The sequence below is a fragment of the Erpetoichthys calabaricus genome, chromosome 3 (genome assembly GCF_900747795.2).
Source record: "Erpetoichthys calabaricus chromosome 3, fErpCal1.3, whole genome shotgun sequence".
Classification (NCBI taxonomy): domain Eukaryota; kingdom Metazoa; phylum Chordata; class Cladistia; order Polypteriformes; family Polypteridae; genus Erpetoichthys; species Erpetoichthys calabaricus.
This window is the reverse complement of record NC_041396.2, coordinates 87126242-87142245: the sequence shown is the minus strand read 5'-3', so window position 1 is coordinate 87142245 and position 16004 is coordinate 87126242. Positions and strand designations below refer to the sequence as shown.

Genomic DNA, 16004 nt, shown 5'->3' with positions numbered 1-16004 from the left:
CTGCCTGCCTGCCTGTCTGTCTGTCTAGGAATTAGAATGTATTCTCACTTTTTTTTTTATTGTCCCCTTTAGATCATTGAACTGACGCGACCAAGAGATTCCCAGCTGGAGCATGTTGATTTTCGCACTCTCTTCCAACGCCTATCCACAGAGGAAGTGATTTATGTTTTTGCTGCTACAGTGCTAGAAAGAAGAATAATCTTTGTGGCTGAGGAACTAAGGTAAGTTCAGGGAGAAGAGAAAATAAAAGATATCTTTGTGGCACAAGTTGGCAGAAAGAGGTGAATGAATAGAATTCCAGAATTACTTGAGCATGCTCTTCTCCTCCTGAGGTATTTGCATTGCTGTACCACGTTATCCTCTGTTCTCCACTTCAATATGTAGATTAATCAACTTCTTGATCACCTAAAGCTATCTTATTTACTTTTCTTGATGGTTGGTATGGTGGCAACAGGCTGAGATGATCACAGTAGACTTCTTTACCCTGAGCAACACCCTCCAGCCATTTATGAGAGACCCATGTCACTCAAAGGGAATCAAGGTATACACTACAGAATAATCAGTCTGGGTGTCCCCCCAGTGGTCCAAGCTCTATACTTATCCTAAAGAAAACACCTAGACCGCATCCTTACGGCATGCACAAACCACCTCAGCTGGTTCAACTTAATGCAGGGAACATATGGTTCTATTCCTGGATACTCCAGGGTTATTGATCTACTTACCGTAACACCAAGAGTGAGCCAGAAACCCTGTGTACAAACCTAATATACCCAAGAAACCATGCTTTTGGTTATTATCCAGAAGTGTAGGTAATGATAGGTATGATTAATAAGCAAAGGGAATGCTTTTAACGGAGGTCTTGGCTTCTACTTTACCATCAATGTCTCATAACATACCTGCAACACCACAACCACTGCACTGTTTCTTTGAGAAATCCTATTCCCAATCTTTTATGTGACCAAGAACCTGAGGTATGTGAACTCTTCCACCTGGGACATCTACATCTTTTACACCTGCGAAGAAAAAGCCACTTTTTTCTGTAGGACGACCATGGTCTCTAATTTGGTCGTGCCAATTCTCATACCAAACTTGTAACACTATGGTGCAGACTTTTAAGTATATATTGTTGATCCCATCATGTAAAATTTAGAAAAAATAATCAATTGCAAAAAAGCAGAGGCACTGCTGTCGGAATTTCAGACTAGATATTATCGGAGACTAGATAATACAGTGTATTTAAGTCATTCTGCTAGTGTGCACTTTCAAACACCCCAAGTACTACTACAGAGTCAGTTGGTTGTACTCATTTGATCAAAAATGTACTTGCCTACATTTGCTTTTTAGTGAAAATAACGATCATAAATTTCCTCACTGCCAGGCAAAGTCTAACTAAGATGACCCTTTCATCCAGTGGTACTAACGTCAACTCTATGACACTGATCCAGGTGCACAAGTATTCCCTTCAACTGCCTTGTGGGAATACTCCTGCAGCAAAAGTTCAGAACTAAAGAAAGTTCATTCTCAATTAAAATCTAATTCCAGGACAAATCCATGTGGCTGTGTCTAGCTGGTGATTTTTCAAACTCTTGCACAAAATCCAACTTATCCCAGACCAAGCAGTTGCATTCGTCATCCCAAGAGTCAGATTCCACCACCTTGGTCTAGTATGTATAGTTCTGTCTTGTACATACTTGTCATCCAGCTTTCATTGTACCAAGCTGCTACCATTTGAAAGTGATGAGAACCCATGGTAGCTCTGTTATTTCTAAAGCTTATCGTTTCCGATCTTACTCCAGTCTAAGTATCTCTGGTCCAGAAGAGACTGAACAAGATTTATATTTGTTTGCCCAGAGCCATCTCTTATTAGACTAATTAGCCATAGGTAGGCAAGCATCCGGCACTTGAAAATAACTTAAAGCTCATCAAAATCCTTGGAAAAGGCCAGTGACGCATTATAAATTAAGTTATCACATGCCTTAAAAAAACTCATTTATAGCCATAGGAAAGTATTTAAAATGTATTTGTGCACCTTCTTATATACTTTTGGATCCACCTCTGTAAAGGCAGCCTGCAATGGCCTTGTAAACTGTTTGTAAACTGCTATGACTTCACGGACAGACAAAGCAAAAACAAATGCACTACCATCTTATTAGCACAAGGCACAGAAGGAAAAAAAAATGGATTATTCACAAATACAGAACCATTTTTAGCAGTCGGTCTTAAAGGATTTCCAATAAAAAAAAAAAAATCATTGTTTGCTGTTTATGGGGTGCTGGGTGATTAAGCTAAATTTGCATTGTGCATTTGTCTGAAAATCTATACTTGGTGGCAATCTAACTTACGAAGGTAATTGGAAATGCTGAAATACTCTTTAAGAGGTAACTTTTTTGGTTTTATGCCATTTACTTTCAGTCTGGCAGAGTTGAATAACTTTTAAAAGTGTTTGTAACTGCAGCTGTATTTAAAAAAAAAAATTATCACAGCTGTTAATACACATATATGATCATTATTTCCTCAGAATAGCATATTTATTTAACAGGAGCTTTAAAGTTTCTTTCATCCTTCCATTTTCTTTACCTGCTAGTCCAGGAGCAACTGGAGCTTAATCATCTAACACAAGGCACAACATAAGTACCAGTCTATTACAAGGAGAACACACAGCTACATGTACACTAGGGCCAATTTAGTTACGCCAATTCACCCAACTGTCATGTCTCTGGGGTGTAGGAGGAAACCCACATAAAAACAAAGAGCACTAGGGACAAGTGCCCCAGTCTCCTAATGGCGACGCAGCTGTGCTACCTCTGCTTGAAGATATTTTTAACTTTTGCACTGTGACATTTGGTTAACTGAATGCAAATTTACATTTTTGTTACCCATGGCTCATGCCAGAGATAAACACCTAATCCTAATATTTCAGGCAATAAAAATAATGGATATATTTAAAGAATCTTTTATTTATTTATTGATTGTTGATTCTGAGACATAGATAATCACTGGCATTCTAAATTACATTATAATTTTTTGTTCATTGTAATTTTATTTGGGATACTATCGTGTTCTTTCTCTTCCTCCTTCCAGCACACTGTCTCAATGTATCCATGCAGTGACTGCTCTACTGTATCCTTTCATCTGGCAGCACACACTCATCCCCATTGTGCCGGAGATCATGATTGATGTGGCCATGGCACCGACACCATACTTGCTTGGGGTACAGAAGCAGCTAATGGGAGATGTACTAGGTCAGGAAGAGGTAAGATAAGTTGCAGTAGTGCTAGATGGTACCAGAGGCACACTTTTTTATAGCCATAACTTTTAATCACAAGCCTATTGTACACTAACCACAAGTTAGTCTAACCATCAACCTCTTAGAAATTGTATTTCTGGGAACTTGATTAACCAAGTCAGAGATGTAGGATCAGTCTGGTTTAGTGGTCCAACCCAGTAATATTTATTCATTTTATGTATTTTTACAATTGTTTTACTCTGAATGTGGATTTAGTGACTTATAGTGCTTCACTTACTGGGTCTTTATTTTATTGTACTTAGCTTATAGTCCCATAATTGATACTATGCCAGCACTAGACAAGAAACAACACTCTTCTTTGCTAACCTAGCCAGTACACATGCTTCATCTATATATGTTAAGTAGCTGGCCAGTACATCACTGACAGATGAATCTTCTTGGATTAATCGTCCTGTCTAAACATACCCTCTGTGAAGCAGTTTTGTCATGTGGCATGTGGTGTTCTTTTAATTTCCTAAAAGTAGCTATACTGTGTTGTATCAGCAGTTGTCCAGTGAGTTATTTTATGAATTCTCTTTTTAATAGGTACTAATTGTGGATTTATCAAATGAACCAAGTAAAGCTTTCATTGAGCAGGCAAGTATTATGTTTATCATGTTCATCCTAAACTCCATAATGTATAATGGCTGGGCCACCTCCAGAATGGATTTGTGAGTTCAGATCCCACTTCTTTTGTAGTTTCTGTGTGATGTCAATAAATGCTAACTTAGGTACAGGTGCCCGTGAATTATGTTACTATGAGTCCTGTGAGCATTAAATTACATAACTTAATATTTCTACCCCTGCATAATCCGATTCACTGTTAAGGGAGGGTGGACCATATCCCAGCAATATCGGGTGCAAGGCAGGTATCAATCCCCAGTCCATCTCAGAGCCAACTCATGCACACATATGCATGTGACTACTGTATTTCTAGTAACGTAGTGACAGAATATTTGGAGGAAATTGTTCAGTATATATATCATATGCATGACAAAATTGTGCACATACTTTTATCATAAGAAAGATTCACTATAAGATTGCTTTTACATTGTAGACTAGTGAGCATGTGTAATAAAAGGTTTTGGCAATTTTGGGGTACAAGGTTATTTTGGATTGTTTATCTCTCCACAATCACTCAGTGAAGATCTGCTCATTGTCCGGTTTTATAGACTCTGTCATCCAAAGCATTTAATTTAGGTTCAGTAATGATGGTTTCTTTTTTTTTTTCTGACTTTCTCATTCAGTGTAATTTTGTTCCTCTGAAAGATGTGCATGTTTTAATGTTGCCAGGCTGAAATGGACATCCATTTGCTTTTTGTCTGCTATTGATTTACTAAAATCTACCATTTCTCCCAACAGGTGGGTGATGAGAAAAGTTTATTACCTGTCAAGTTGCAAGAGGAAATTTTGCAGATGTTGAATGTCCGGAATGATAATGCTAGTAAGACATTAATTTATTTCTTTTGGTTCCCTAAAAATAAAAGGAATAAAAAGTAGAACCATTGGCCTAAAGTGTGGTAACAAGAAGATGTATCTATTAACTGTTGTGGGCAATTATCCTAAACTGTGTAAAAACAGGAAAATGTATCTGTTAACAGTTGGACCTGGTTTAGAATTGAGAGTGTTAAGTCTGGAACTTGATGACCATTGCCCGGTGCTTTCAAATTAGTAATACTGATAGTTCTGCAGATCCAAACTACTTCACCTAGAAAGTCATAAATTTAAGGATAGTTTTTAAATGTTACACTTGATATTTTATATACACTTACCTACCCTCTTCCATAGGAGTTACTTTTTTGGAAGCTGTATGGATCTTTACGCATGAATGTAAAATATAGTGTGAATTAGGTATTCCTCAGTTTGGACCTTTTTCACATTTTGCTATGTAATCTCTCATATAAATTCTTTGTCATGGTGAAAGCAAAACTCTGAAGCTCCATATTATTTAATCATGTACTGCTATATGTCATGCATTTTCTCTTATTATTTGTTAATAATTTAGCAGATCCCTTAATAACTGCTAGAATCCATGTGGAAGTTGAAATGGTTCGAAAGCTACAGGATTCCACTTAAATATCCTATTCTTGCCACTATGATAGAACATGATAGAACATCATTACAGAAGGATATCTTGGTAGGCATTCTGCTGACTGACATTTTGACATAGCTGACTACAGTAGCTAATTGCAGCAGTAGCGGGATGACTTATATTGCCACATGACTATTGCTAAATGATTTTCATGAGAACTTTCTTGACTGCTCAGATGGATGCAGTATTGTATTTATTCCTCAAGTGGACCTTGTACATATTGATTTTAGTTTTACATTTGTCCTGGAAAGATCATATATTCTATCATTCCTGCCCTTGTAGTTAGCATAACTGATTCAGTAATTCCTATGGAGAAATGTTTAACATGTTAGAATTCATTTCAGGAGTCTGTGTCATTGCTAATTCTGTTCTACAATTTTAGTCGAGTAGTCCCCAAAACCAGTTTAAAACAATCAAACCATTTCATATAGATATACTGTATATTTTATGTGTTATTTACTCCATATACTTTGCAGTGATGGCCAAGAAAAAAAATTAATGTAATATTTTCATGTAGAATGAGGATAAAAAAGTGATACAATACAAAGTCAGTGGTGACCAATGCTGCAAAATGGCAAACAATATGAAAATCGTCCAAGAAGAAAAAAATCTTGCATTATGTCACATTTGTCACATACTCCATCAGTTATCCAGTTGTATGCTCAAAACATTCAAAACACATGTTTTTTTGCTAAAATACTATTAAATATATACTTCAGAAATATCTGTATACATCACAAATAAGAAATAAAAGTTTCATAGGATGACCTTTTTGAATTTAAGATCTGCTTTTCCCTTTCATTTGTTGGTCAAGGGTCTGATCTTCAATTCAAAAAGTCAGTCCAATGTGGAAAAATTGAAAAAAGGTGCAGAATAATTACATTTATATTTTTTGTCAGCCACCTCCCTCCCTCAATATTATGGTAGAATTATCATTGACAAAAATTGAAGCAATTAGTGCAGTCCATCTTTTCACATCTATACATAGCAGTATTTGATTGTTGTCTTTGCTAAATATTTAAATGGCAATCTGTTATAAAGAAGGAAAAGATTGTTTCCACACTTAAATTAAGACCAACAAAACACTGTTAACCAAACCTGAGGAACTGCTGTAAGATTTGAGAATATAGTTTTGTCTCAATTAACGTCTAGTTAGTGTATCTAAAAACTGTGTGTGTACCTAATCACTTTCCTAAAGTGTTGCCTTTGCTTTTACTGGCTGGTTCTCTTTTCTGTAGTATGTGGTAGCCTGTGCTGTAATGTTTTGGACTGTGACAAACTTCTCCTCAATCTCAATGTGCACAAAGACAGGGTTCTGTAGTCTGGGCCCATACCCCCTTCCCTTGTCACATGCTTCCTTTCCAAACTCCACCTCACCAGGAAGTCGCACCATGATCAAGAGATGCATCTAGAAAATTTAAAAAGGTGAACTTTTGTGGGGTTTTTTTTTTTCCTTCTCCCCATAATATTAGCAAAAGTTTTTGAAACACAAAGAAACACAAGATTTTATTTCAGTCAAAGCTTTTTCACTTTCATTTTGTCAACCATTATTCAAAGTTATAAGAGTAAATTATTTCCACTTCCATGGTAAAACTACATTTCAGTCATTATGTGCCTAACTTTGTATGGAACTGGATATTTTGCAGATTACTTGATGTATATTTATAGTGTATTTAGGGGGAGCTATAGCATATGGTTTTTATGTAGACATTATCAGGATACCATACTTTATAACAAAATAAAACATGATTAAGTCAAAGCATATGGGGAGTGGATATTTTTATAGCCATTGTACTTATATTTATACTCTAGCTTCCATATATTTATTATAATGCCTTTACTTTCTTTATTTGAATTTACACTGCAGCCTTGTTTAGCAAATCATATACTGTATAATGAAGCAGTGTTCATGTGATAAACACGTGTTAAAGAGAAGTGAGAGGCTGGATAAACAGTAGCTTGTTGCCTTCTAAACTGTAGTACAGTCCAGTTCTGAAGTGTGATTAAGTACTTTTAGTGTGTCGCAATTCTTAAAAAATACTTACAACTTACATATATTTTCCTTATGAAATGGCTATGTAAGCACTATTTTGCATTACTCAACTGCTGCATGCTCTGAGCATTGCTAGAAAAATAAAACGGTACACAGCAAAATTTAGAGTTTGTGAAAAAATCTAATGGCCATGTCTTTTTATAAATGCTATTTATATAATTTACCTTGAACAAATTTTTACTATGTTTAAAAGTTATAATAGTAAACAGAGTTTATTACTGAGAAAAATGAACAGAGCAGATACTTGTCCCTCAATGGCCACAGGTATCCACCTTGTAATATATTCAATAATAGTGGTGGTGTGTTTTTTTTTTTATTTGTTTTAGCTACCAGTATGCTTTTCAGTTGTAGACTCATGCTGCTTAATTCCAATCAGTTCCTTAGAAGAAAATTAAATTGTGTCTTTTTAAATCCTAATTAAGAAATCAATTATTGGTTTCCATTTAGAAAACTAAAACATCCAGAGGAAAGTGTGTACTGTACAGTATGCATATGAGTTGTAATTGAATAATAAATGTAAAACTTCAGATGTTTTAGTGCACTAGGTTTTACACAGAGGGTAAAGTATTAAATGTACACCATCATGAGACAAAAGAATGAACTCATTAAAGTGGCATTTGAACTTTTCTTCTTCCTTAAATAGTAGCTCAGTAAATGCTTTTTGAGCAGTTCTGTGATTATCTTCCATTTTTATTATCTTGTGTGTTGCTCTTTAATACATACTTAAAAAAAAAAAAAAAAAGCTTCTCATGATAGTGGTGCTCTGTACAGGCATTGAATAAAATAAATAATAATTGATCAATTAGAAAAAGTGGCAAATTTGAAGCATGCTTAAAAGAAGACATGTGTAAGGAGCTGTTTTTAAATTTCGTACGATTTTTATTGATAAAACTAAGCAGGGATGGAATTCCACAGTGCTTGGATTGAGAGAGAGTTATGTATGGCAAGCCAAATTAACATTTAGAGATATCTCAAAATGAATTTTATGATATCTGGAAATGCATTTTAGATATCTCAAATTGAATTATAGATATCTAAAAATACATCTATTTTAAGATATCTAAAAAGAATTGTATGATATCTCAAACAGATTTCAAGATATCTTGAAGTGATATGCTGTACATTTTCAGATATTTGAAATGCATTTCAAGATATCTTAAATGCAATTTGAGATATCTTGAAATATGTTCATGTGCATTTTGAGATATCTCAAATACATTTCAAGATATCTTAAAATACATCTGCAGGCATTTTGAGATATCTGAAATACATTTTCAGATATCTTAAAATAACTTCCTGCGTATTTCAAAATATCTCAAATACATTTTCAGATATCTTAAAATCACTTCCTGTAAAATTTCTTATACTTTCAATGGAGCTTCCTGCCTATTTTAAGATATCTCAAAATGCATTTAAGATATCTCGAAATGCACAGGAAGTGATTTTGAGATATCATGAAATGTATTTGAGATATCTTGAAATGTGCAGGATGTTATTTTAAGATATCATGAAATGTATTTGAGATATCTTGAAATGTGCAGGAAGTCATTTTAAGATATCTGAAAATGCATTTCAGATATCTCAAAATGAATTTGGGATATCTTAAAATGAGAAGGAAGTTATTTTAAGATATCTCAAAATATAATTTAGATATCTTAAAAAGCATTTAAGATATCTTGAAATTCATTGTTGTTTCAGATATCTGAAATACATTTTTAGATATCTAAAATTAATTTCATGATATCTTAAAATGGGTCTCTGCTCTATTTCAGATATCTAACAATGTATTTCAAGATATCTAAAATTGTATTTCAAGATATCTAAAATGCATTTTAAGATATCTTTAAAAGGACACTCAATTATTTCAAGATATCTCAATAGCATTTTCAGATATCTACAATACAATTTAAGATATCTCAAATACATTTCCAGATATCTGAAAACAGCTTCCTGTCCATTTTCAGATATCTCAAAAACATTTTCAGATATCTCAACATCACTTCCTGCTCATTTCAAGATATCTCAAATACATTTTAAGATATCTTATAATAAACAAGAAGTCCCATTGAAATAATAGGCAGTTTTACAGGAAATGATTTTGAGATATCTTGAAATGCATTTAAGATATCTTAAAATGCATGAAAGGTCAATTTAAGATATCTGAAAATTCATTTGAGATATCTTGAAATGCAGACACAATTATTTTGAGATATCTGAAACTGTATTTGAGATATCTTGAAATGCATTTCAGATATCCTGAAATGTATTGCAGATATCTTAAAATGTAAAGGAAATTATTTTAAGATATCTCAAAGCGAGTTTCAGATATCTTAAAAAGTAAATTACATTTTAAGATATCCAAAATTCATTTTGAGATATCTCTAAATGTTAATTTGGCTTGCCATAGTTATGTGTTTTAGACTACCAAGTTTCAGACTTGAATGACAAAATGGAGGAAGGGTTGGACCAACTGCCTCAGGCTTCCAACAGGCTGTGCCCCGGTCTGTGTGGTGTTTGCACATTCTCCCAGCCAGTGCCTTTGGTTTCCCTGTTGTTGTACATTCTAAGTGCAGGCTGTCCTAACCAGCAGTGGACTGGTGTGAGTCAGGGTGGCTGTTTTAGAAGGGATGGCCTGGACTTTTTTCTCCCCCCCCCACCTCCGTCTGTATCCTAACCATTGTCTCTTGCTTTTGTCTTCCATTACCAGCCTTAGAGGAACTGAACAAAATTGTATCTGAAGCCTTCCTACATTTCTTTGTTCGGACAATTGGCCATTTCTCATCCTTTGTCAAAAGGAAGAATAAAGATGGAGAGGGAGAGTTCCAGAAGAGGTCCTTCTACAAATCAATAGATTCCAAAAACACACGCAAATTTGTGAAAACATTCTTGCAGACTCAGATGTTCGACTTATTTATTCAAGGCGTGGAGCAGCAAACAAATCTGCAAGATGGTAAGTTGAGTATAAGAAGTGAAGCTTGCTTTGTGGGTAGTACAGTTAATATGCATTTAACTAACCAATAGGGGATTAAATAAGACTTTTAGCATTTAACACAAGATGAAGAGACCATTTAATTTGTCTAGATTGGTTGTTGAAGTATAATATATTGTAAAATTAATAAAGATCCACTTTTTTATCACAACCACATGATTTTTGTGTGTGAGTAGAAATTCACTTGAGTGGGGCTAAACATGTTAATTTTTCATAATTTTAAGAGAGTTTGCTTTGACATTTTATCTGGAGAGAAAAATTAAATGCAGTTTTATGCACTGGCTGATGGGCAATTCCAAATTATCGTGATGGCAGAGTATGGGTGTGTGCATGGATGTGCCTTGTGACAGAATCACATTTTGTTCAGGTGAGGTTCACATCTTGCACATTTTTATTGTTAGAATAGCACCTTGTGATCCTGACCAAGGTGTATAAAATACACTTTTATAAAATTGATGATGGGATATAGTTAGAGTGAAAAAGAGAGTATAATTTATTTCCTGATTTCCTCTCCCTTTTAGTGTTCTGAAAGGCTGGCTGCATTTCTGTGCAACATTTAAAATGTCTGATTGTTAATGACTAACATATGCCAGCTGACTTCTAGTCCAGTTTGTTAGTCAAATATACTTTGAAGTTTAATGTAATGCTTTGGAACACCCCAAAGTGGTTAGTTCAGACATTATTGCTGACTTGCAGGTTGACCCTATGCCGCTTGCTTCATGTTGTGTTTAACATAAAAGGTGCTATATAAGAATAACACATTCACATACTACAAAATAGTTAAATTACCTTGGGGATCAAGTCAATTTTTTCTGAAGCACTGGGTAATGTCATGTGAAAGCAGTCCTGGTCAGACCCGAGCTGTCGCACACATTTTTATAGCAATTCTAGCAAGTCTGACATGTCTTACAAACGTGTGTAAGTTTAAAGTTTTAATGGTTTTTTGTTTTTAAATGGACTCTGGTTTCCTGCCATCCCAGAGTTCATGAATTCTGAAATTGCTAACATACTGGCCTCCATGCATTCAATTTCTAAGCTTGGTTATGAAGTGTCATTTTATCTGTGTGCACAGGCTCAAAAACTGGAGTCCAATGAAGAGTCGTACTGAGGGTTACATCTGGAGCCAACAGTGAGATTTGTTCCTACGGCTTTACCATCCATGCTCCTCGTCTACATTTCTAAGCGGGGTTTAAATAGTGCATGTGCATCCTGAGAACCGTTTTTAGCATTGGTGTATTTTGGCTTACTAGGCTTTTGATTGTGTCTAATTTGTAGTTCTCTCTCCACTCCATTAGAATTCCAAAGGAAAGTTTCAGAGTATCAAGAGAAAAAGAAGAAAGAAAAGGCAAAGAAGTATTAGCAGGTCTCATATTGAACCAATTCCCAGAATGATGGACTGTGACTACAGCGCTGCTCAAACTGGAATGTAATGTAAATATTGTTGGAGAAAAATGTGTGTCTTTGGTCCCGAGTGTGTTTATATTTTTGTGTATTTCAAAGTCCTGTCTTGTAAATAAAGAATCACTTTTTTGGTGGTCTTCTGCATACACAGTCTCACTACCTTGTTATTTAAAATTTGAGAGTTCTGAATAACAAAAATACTTTTTAAAAAAAGTGTACAAAGGAGAAAAAGTTGAAGCTCTAGATGTGTTAACTGCTGTACAAAAGAAAAAATATATTCTAAAAAAGGGAGCTCAGGTACAGGACAGGCGGCACGGTGGCGCAGTGGGTAGCGCTGCTGCCTCGCAGTTGGGAGATCTGGGGACCTGGGTTCGATTTCCGGGTCCTCCCTGCGTGGAGTTTGCATGTTCTCCCCGTGTCTGCGTGGGTTTCCTCCGGGCGCTCCGGTTTCCTCCCACAGGCCAAAGACATGCAGGTTAGGTGGATTGCCGATTCTAAATTGGCCCTAGTGTGTGCTTGGTGTTTGTGTGTGTCCTGCGGTGGGTTGGCACCCTGCCCAGGATTGTTTCCTGCCTTGTGCCCTGTGTTGGCTGGGATTGGCTCCAGCAGAAACCCCCGTGACCCTGTGTTTGGATTCAGCGGGTTGGAAAATGGATGGATGGAGGTACAGGACAGTCAGTCCGCTTTTTCTTTTTATAAAAAAACAGTTATGAATTTTTCTGGCAAGAGTGTATGTTAATGAAAAACAAGTCATATGAACGATAAATACAGTAATCCCTCCTCCATCGCGGGGGTTGCGTTCCAGAACCTTCCGTGAAAGGTGAAAATCCGCGAAGTAGAAACCATATGTTTATATGGTTATTTTTATATTGTCATGCTTGGGTCACAGATTTGCACAGAAACACAGGAGGTTGTAGAGAGACAGGAACATTATTCAAAAACTGCAAACAAACATTTGTCTCTTTTTCAAAAGTTTAAACTGTGCTCCATGACAAGACAGAGATGACAGTTCTGTCTCACAATTAAAAGAATGCAAACATATCTTCCTCTTCAAAGGAGTGCACATCAGGAGCACAGAATGTCAGAAAGAGAGAGAAAAGCAAACAAATCAATAGGGCTGTTTGGCTTTTAAGTATGTGAAGCACCGTGGCACAAAGCTGTTGAAGGCGGCAGCTCACACCCCCTCCGTCAGGAGCAGAGAAAGAGAGAGAGAGAAAAACAAACAATCAAAAATCAATACGTGCCCTTCAAGCTTTTAAGTATGTGAAGCACCGTGCAGCATGTCACTTCACGAAGCAGCTGCACAGAAGGGAGCAACATGAAGATAATCTTTCAGCATTTTTAGACGAGCGTCCGTATCGTCTAGGTGTGCGAACAGCCCCCCTGCTCAATCCCCCTACATCAGGATCAGAGATGTCAGCGCAAGAGAGACAGAGAGAAAAGTTCGTTGGGTAGCTTCTCCGCCATCTGCCAGTAGCGTCCCTTGTATGAAATCAACTGGGCAAACCAATTGAGGAAGCATGTACCAGAAATTAAAAGTCCCATTGTCCGCAGAAATCCGCGAACCAGCAAAAAATCCGCGATATATATTTAAATATGCTTACATATAAAATCCGCGATAGAGTGAAGCCGCGAAAGGCGAAGCAAGATATAGCGAGGGATTACTGTATTGAAATTCTCGGTACTGAACTGTAAATATTTTTACATTGCTCAATAAAATTAAGGGGACACTTATCATCACAGTTTTACACCAAGGTAATAAGCGATTGTGAATCAACTTCAGCTACTTTGGTGCAAATGAAAGTGACAACAGGTGCAGTGGAGAGGCAATGGCAAGGTAACCCCAAAAAGGAAATGGTTTTACAGGTGGTGGCCACAGGCAGTTGCTCTCTCCTTAACCTTCCTGATTGATTCTTCTCTAGTTTTGCACTTTTCTAGTGTCCTTGTCACTACCAGTAGCATAAGGTGGTACCTGCGGCCAATTCAGGTTATACAGGTAGTCCAGCTCCTCCAGGTAGTGGAGATACCAGGCTTCTGGACTGTCTGTAGTTTACCAGGTGATGTCGCTAAAGAAAATGAATCTTTTTAAAATAAAAACAAAATAAAGAAGACAGTAAGAAAAAAAAAACTGAATGTACTGTAGTTCACCATAATCAAGATTACTGTCCATCCCCATGTAAGTGGATTGACATGGAGACGTGGATATCCAGCCAATGCATTTGCAGTTTTTAAGGTGGAATAGGAAATCCAAATAAGTAGCCACCTTCAGCCTCAGGGTATTCTGTGTCTTGACAGTGCCTCCCAGGTCAAGAACGGAATAAGACCCCTTTGGAAGTCGGATGAGAGCTGTTTGTGTTTTGGCTGAAATCTGCATCTTGATTGCCTTTTATTTTGGTTTGGTCATTTTGTGAAGTTACAAGGACTTGCCCAAATGAGAAAGTTTTGGGATTTAGTGGGTTTGTGATAGCACTAATGTCCATGTATAAGGTTTATGGCATGTCTTGTGTTTGTTTCTTTTATTTAAATTTACCGGGGCATCAAAAATAAAAGAACAGATTAAAGTATGTGTTAACTTCTAAGAATAGCAAGTTTGATTGTTTGAAATGTAAAGATCATGCTAGGATTTGGATTAATTAATATTGATTATTCTGAATGGGGATACCGACAGGGTAATGCACTTTATTTTGACGACTCTGGGTCAAAAAATTAAAAATACAATGGAGTTTCTTTGATATAAAAGAAACATCATTGAAGTACAGGTACATTTTCATGAAAATACCAAAAGAGTAAATGGACAGTGGCTTTATATGCTGTAAAAATGATACCATTCCACCATGCATTTCACTGTATAGTTTAATTAAACTGGACTTGTGCTAAATGCTTTCTTATATGACACCTACTGTACATTAAAGACCTATTTAATCATCGGTCATAATGTCTACTTCTAGGAGAAAATAATCGGATTGGTGGAAACTACACCTATACCTAAACACCAAAGCCACAAATTGATGTGATGGAGGCCACATTTGATACCTGGTGTGATGGAAGGCCTCCATCGATTTCAAAACTTTGTACACTCTCCGGGATACGGTAAGAGCAAAGAGGTTGAATTGTATCCCCAGACTAAGCCCAATTTTATAAAAGTTATTTAAACATTGTTCTCCGTGACTGGCAAAGGATGTCTCCTACAGCAGCAGAGACCACTCGTTTGTACAGCTTCTCCTAACACTCTAAGTCGTCATTGGTATGGGCATCTAACTCTGGAGTTAAATATTCTTCTTGACGGTGTAGCCCGGGCTAGTTAAACGAGATCAGCAGTAATTCGATGAAGGCTGAAGTTCAGCCACAGCCATTAAAGTAAAGTGTGGTGTGTTTATGTAGTTTGCTTAAATGAACGATGTGGTTCAGCATGTTGTTGGAAGCTTTGTGATGCATTGTGTGTTGTGCTAGAAAACAGGTAGGTAGACAATTATTTCGAGTTTGGTTTGGCTTATTTTTAAAACAGGATTCTGATTGTTTTATTTTTTTTTTCCTAGAGAGGCTGTGCCTGGATGAGACCCTAAAGTCCGTGCTGTTGGTTTTGTGGATATTCGAGTGGTAATTATATTGGACAAAGTATTGGAGTTCTGAGTCGATCACTGCAGTGATGTCAGTTTCTTTTGGAGTTGGAGTTGTTGAGTGTCTTTAGCCAATTAGTTTTTATTTTTTTTATTTATTGCTGTGTACTCCCACACAGGGCTGAACTTGGAGTCAGAGTTAGAAGCAATTGTTGGGCTACTGGAACTGAGAGTCGAATCCGACTAAATGTAAATTGCAATAGAACATGTACAGATTCAAACAAACTAATTAGTTTTGTAGCCTTTTCATAAAAATGTCTTTTTTTTGTAATTTTGCAAGTTTTGTCTTTTGTTCAATTTTACTTGCTGTTTGTGATTTCTTTAATAAGTCATATAAACTTGCTGTGTGTGGTCTTTGGGACAAAAAACAACCCGAAGATACTCTAGTAGTTTTACTATATTTGTGAACTTGGAGAGGCGTCAGCTAATTCTTAAGAATTACTCGGTGCACCTTGTACTTGCTGCCACAGTGGCTTTCGTAAGAAGACACTGGCGATACCATATCTTAGCTGTATCGCTGGCATATGAGTCCTATTATGTTTTTAGTGAAAACTTCAAGCCTTGCC

At 36.4% G+C, this 16004-nt stretch overlaps 1 protein-coding gene across 7 annotated transcripts in view; it reads left to right on the top strand.

Moving 5' to 3' along the window:
- Nucleotides 1–11967, top strand: part of LOC114648173 (DENN domain-containing protein 2D-like) — a 108013-nt gene extending 96046 nt beyond the window's left edge. For all 7 annotated transcript variants that reach the window (XM_051924641.1, XM_028797053.2, XM_028797055.2 and 4 more), the window contains 6 exons: nucleotides 73–221; nucleotides 3082–3253; nucleotides 3833–3883; nucleotides 4649–4730; nucleotides 10139–10381; nucleotides 11716–11967. In XM_051924641.1, the coding sequence (XP_051780601.1) occupies nucleotides 73–221; nucleotides 3082–3253; nucleotides 3833–3883; nucleotides 4649–4730; nucleotides 10139–10381; nucleotides 11716–11780 (762 nt within the window). In that variant the 3' untranslated portion in view covers nucleotides 11781–11967. The remainder of the gene's footprint in view (nucleotides 1–72; nucleotides 222–3081; nucleotides 3254–3832; nucleotides 3884–4648; nucleotides 4731–10138; nucleotides 10382–11715) is intronic.
- The last annotated feature ends 4037 nt before the right edge of the window (nucleotides 11968–16004 follow it).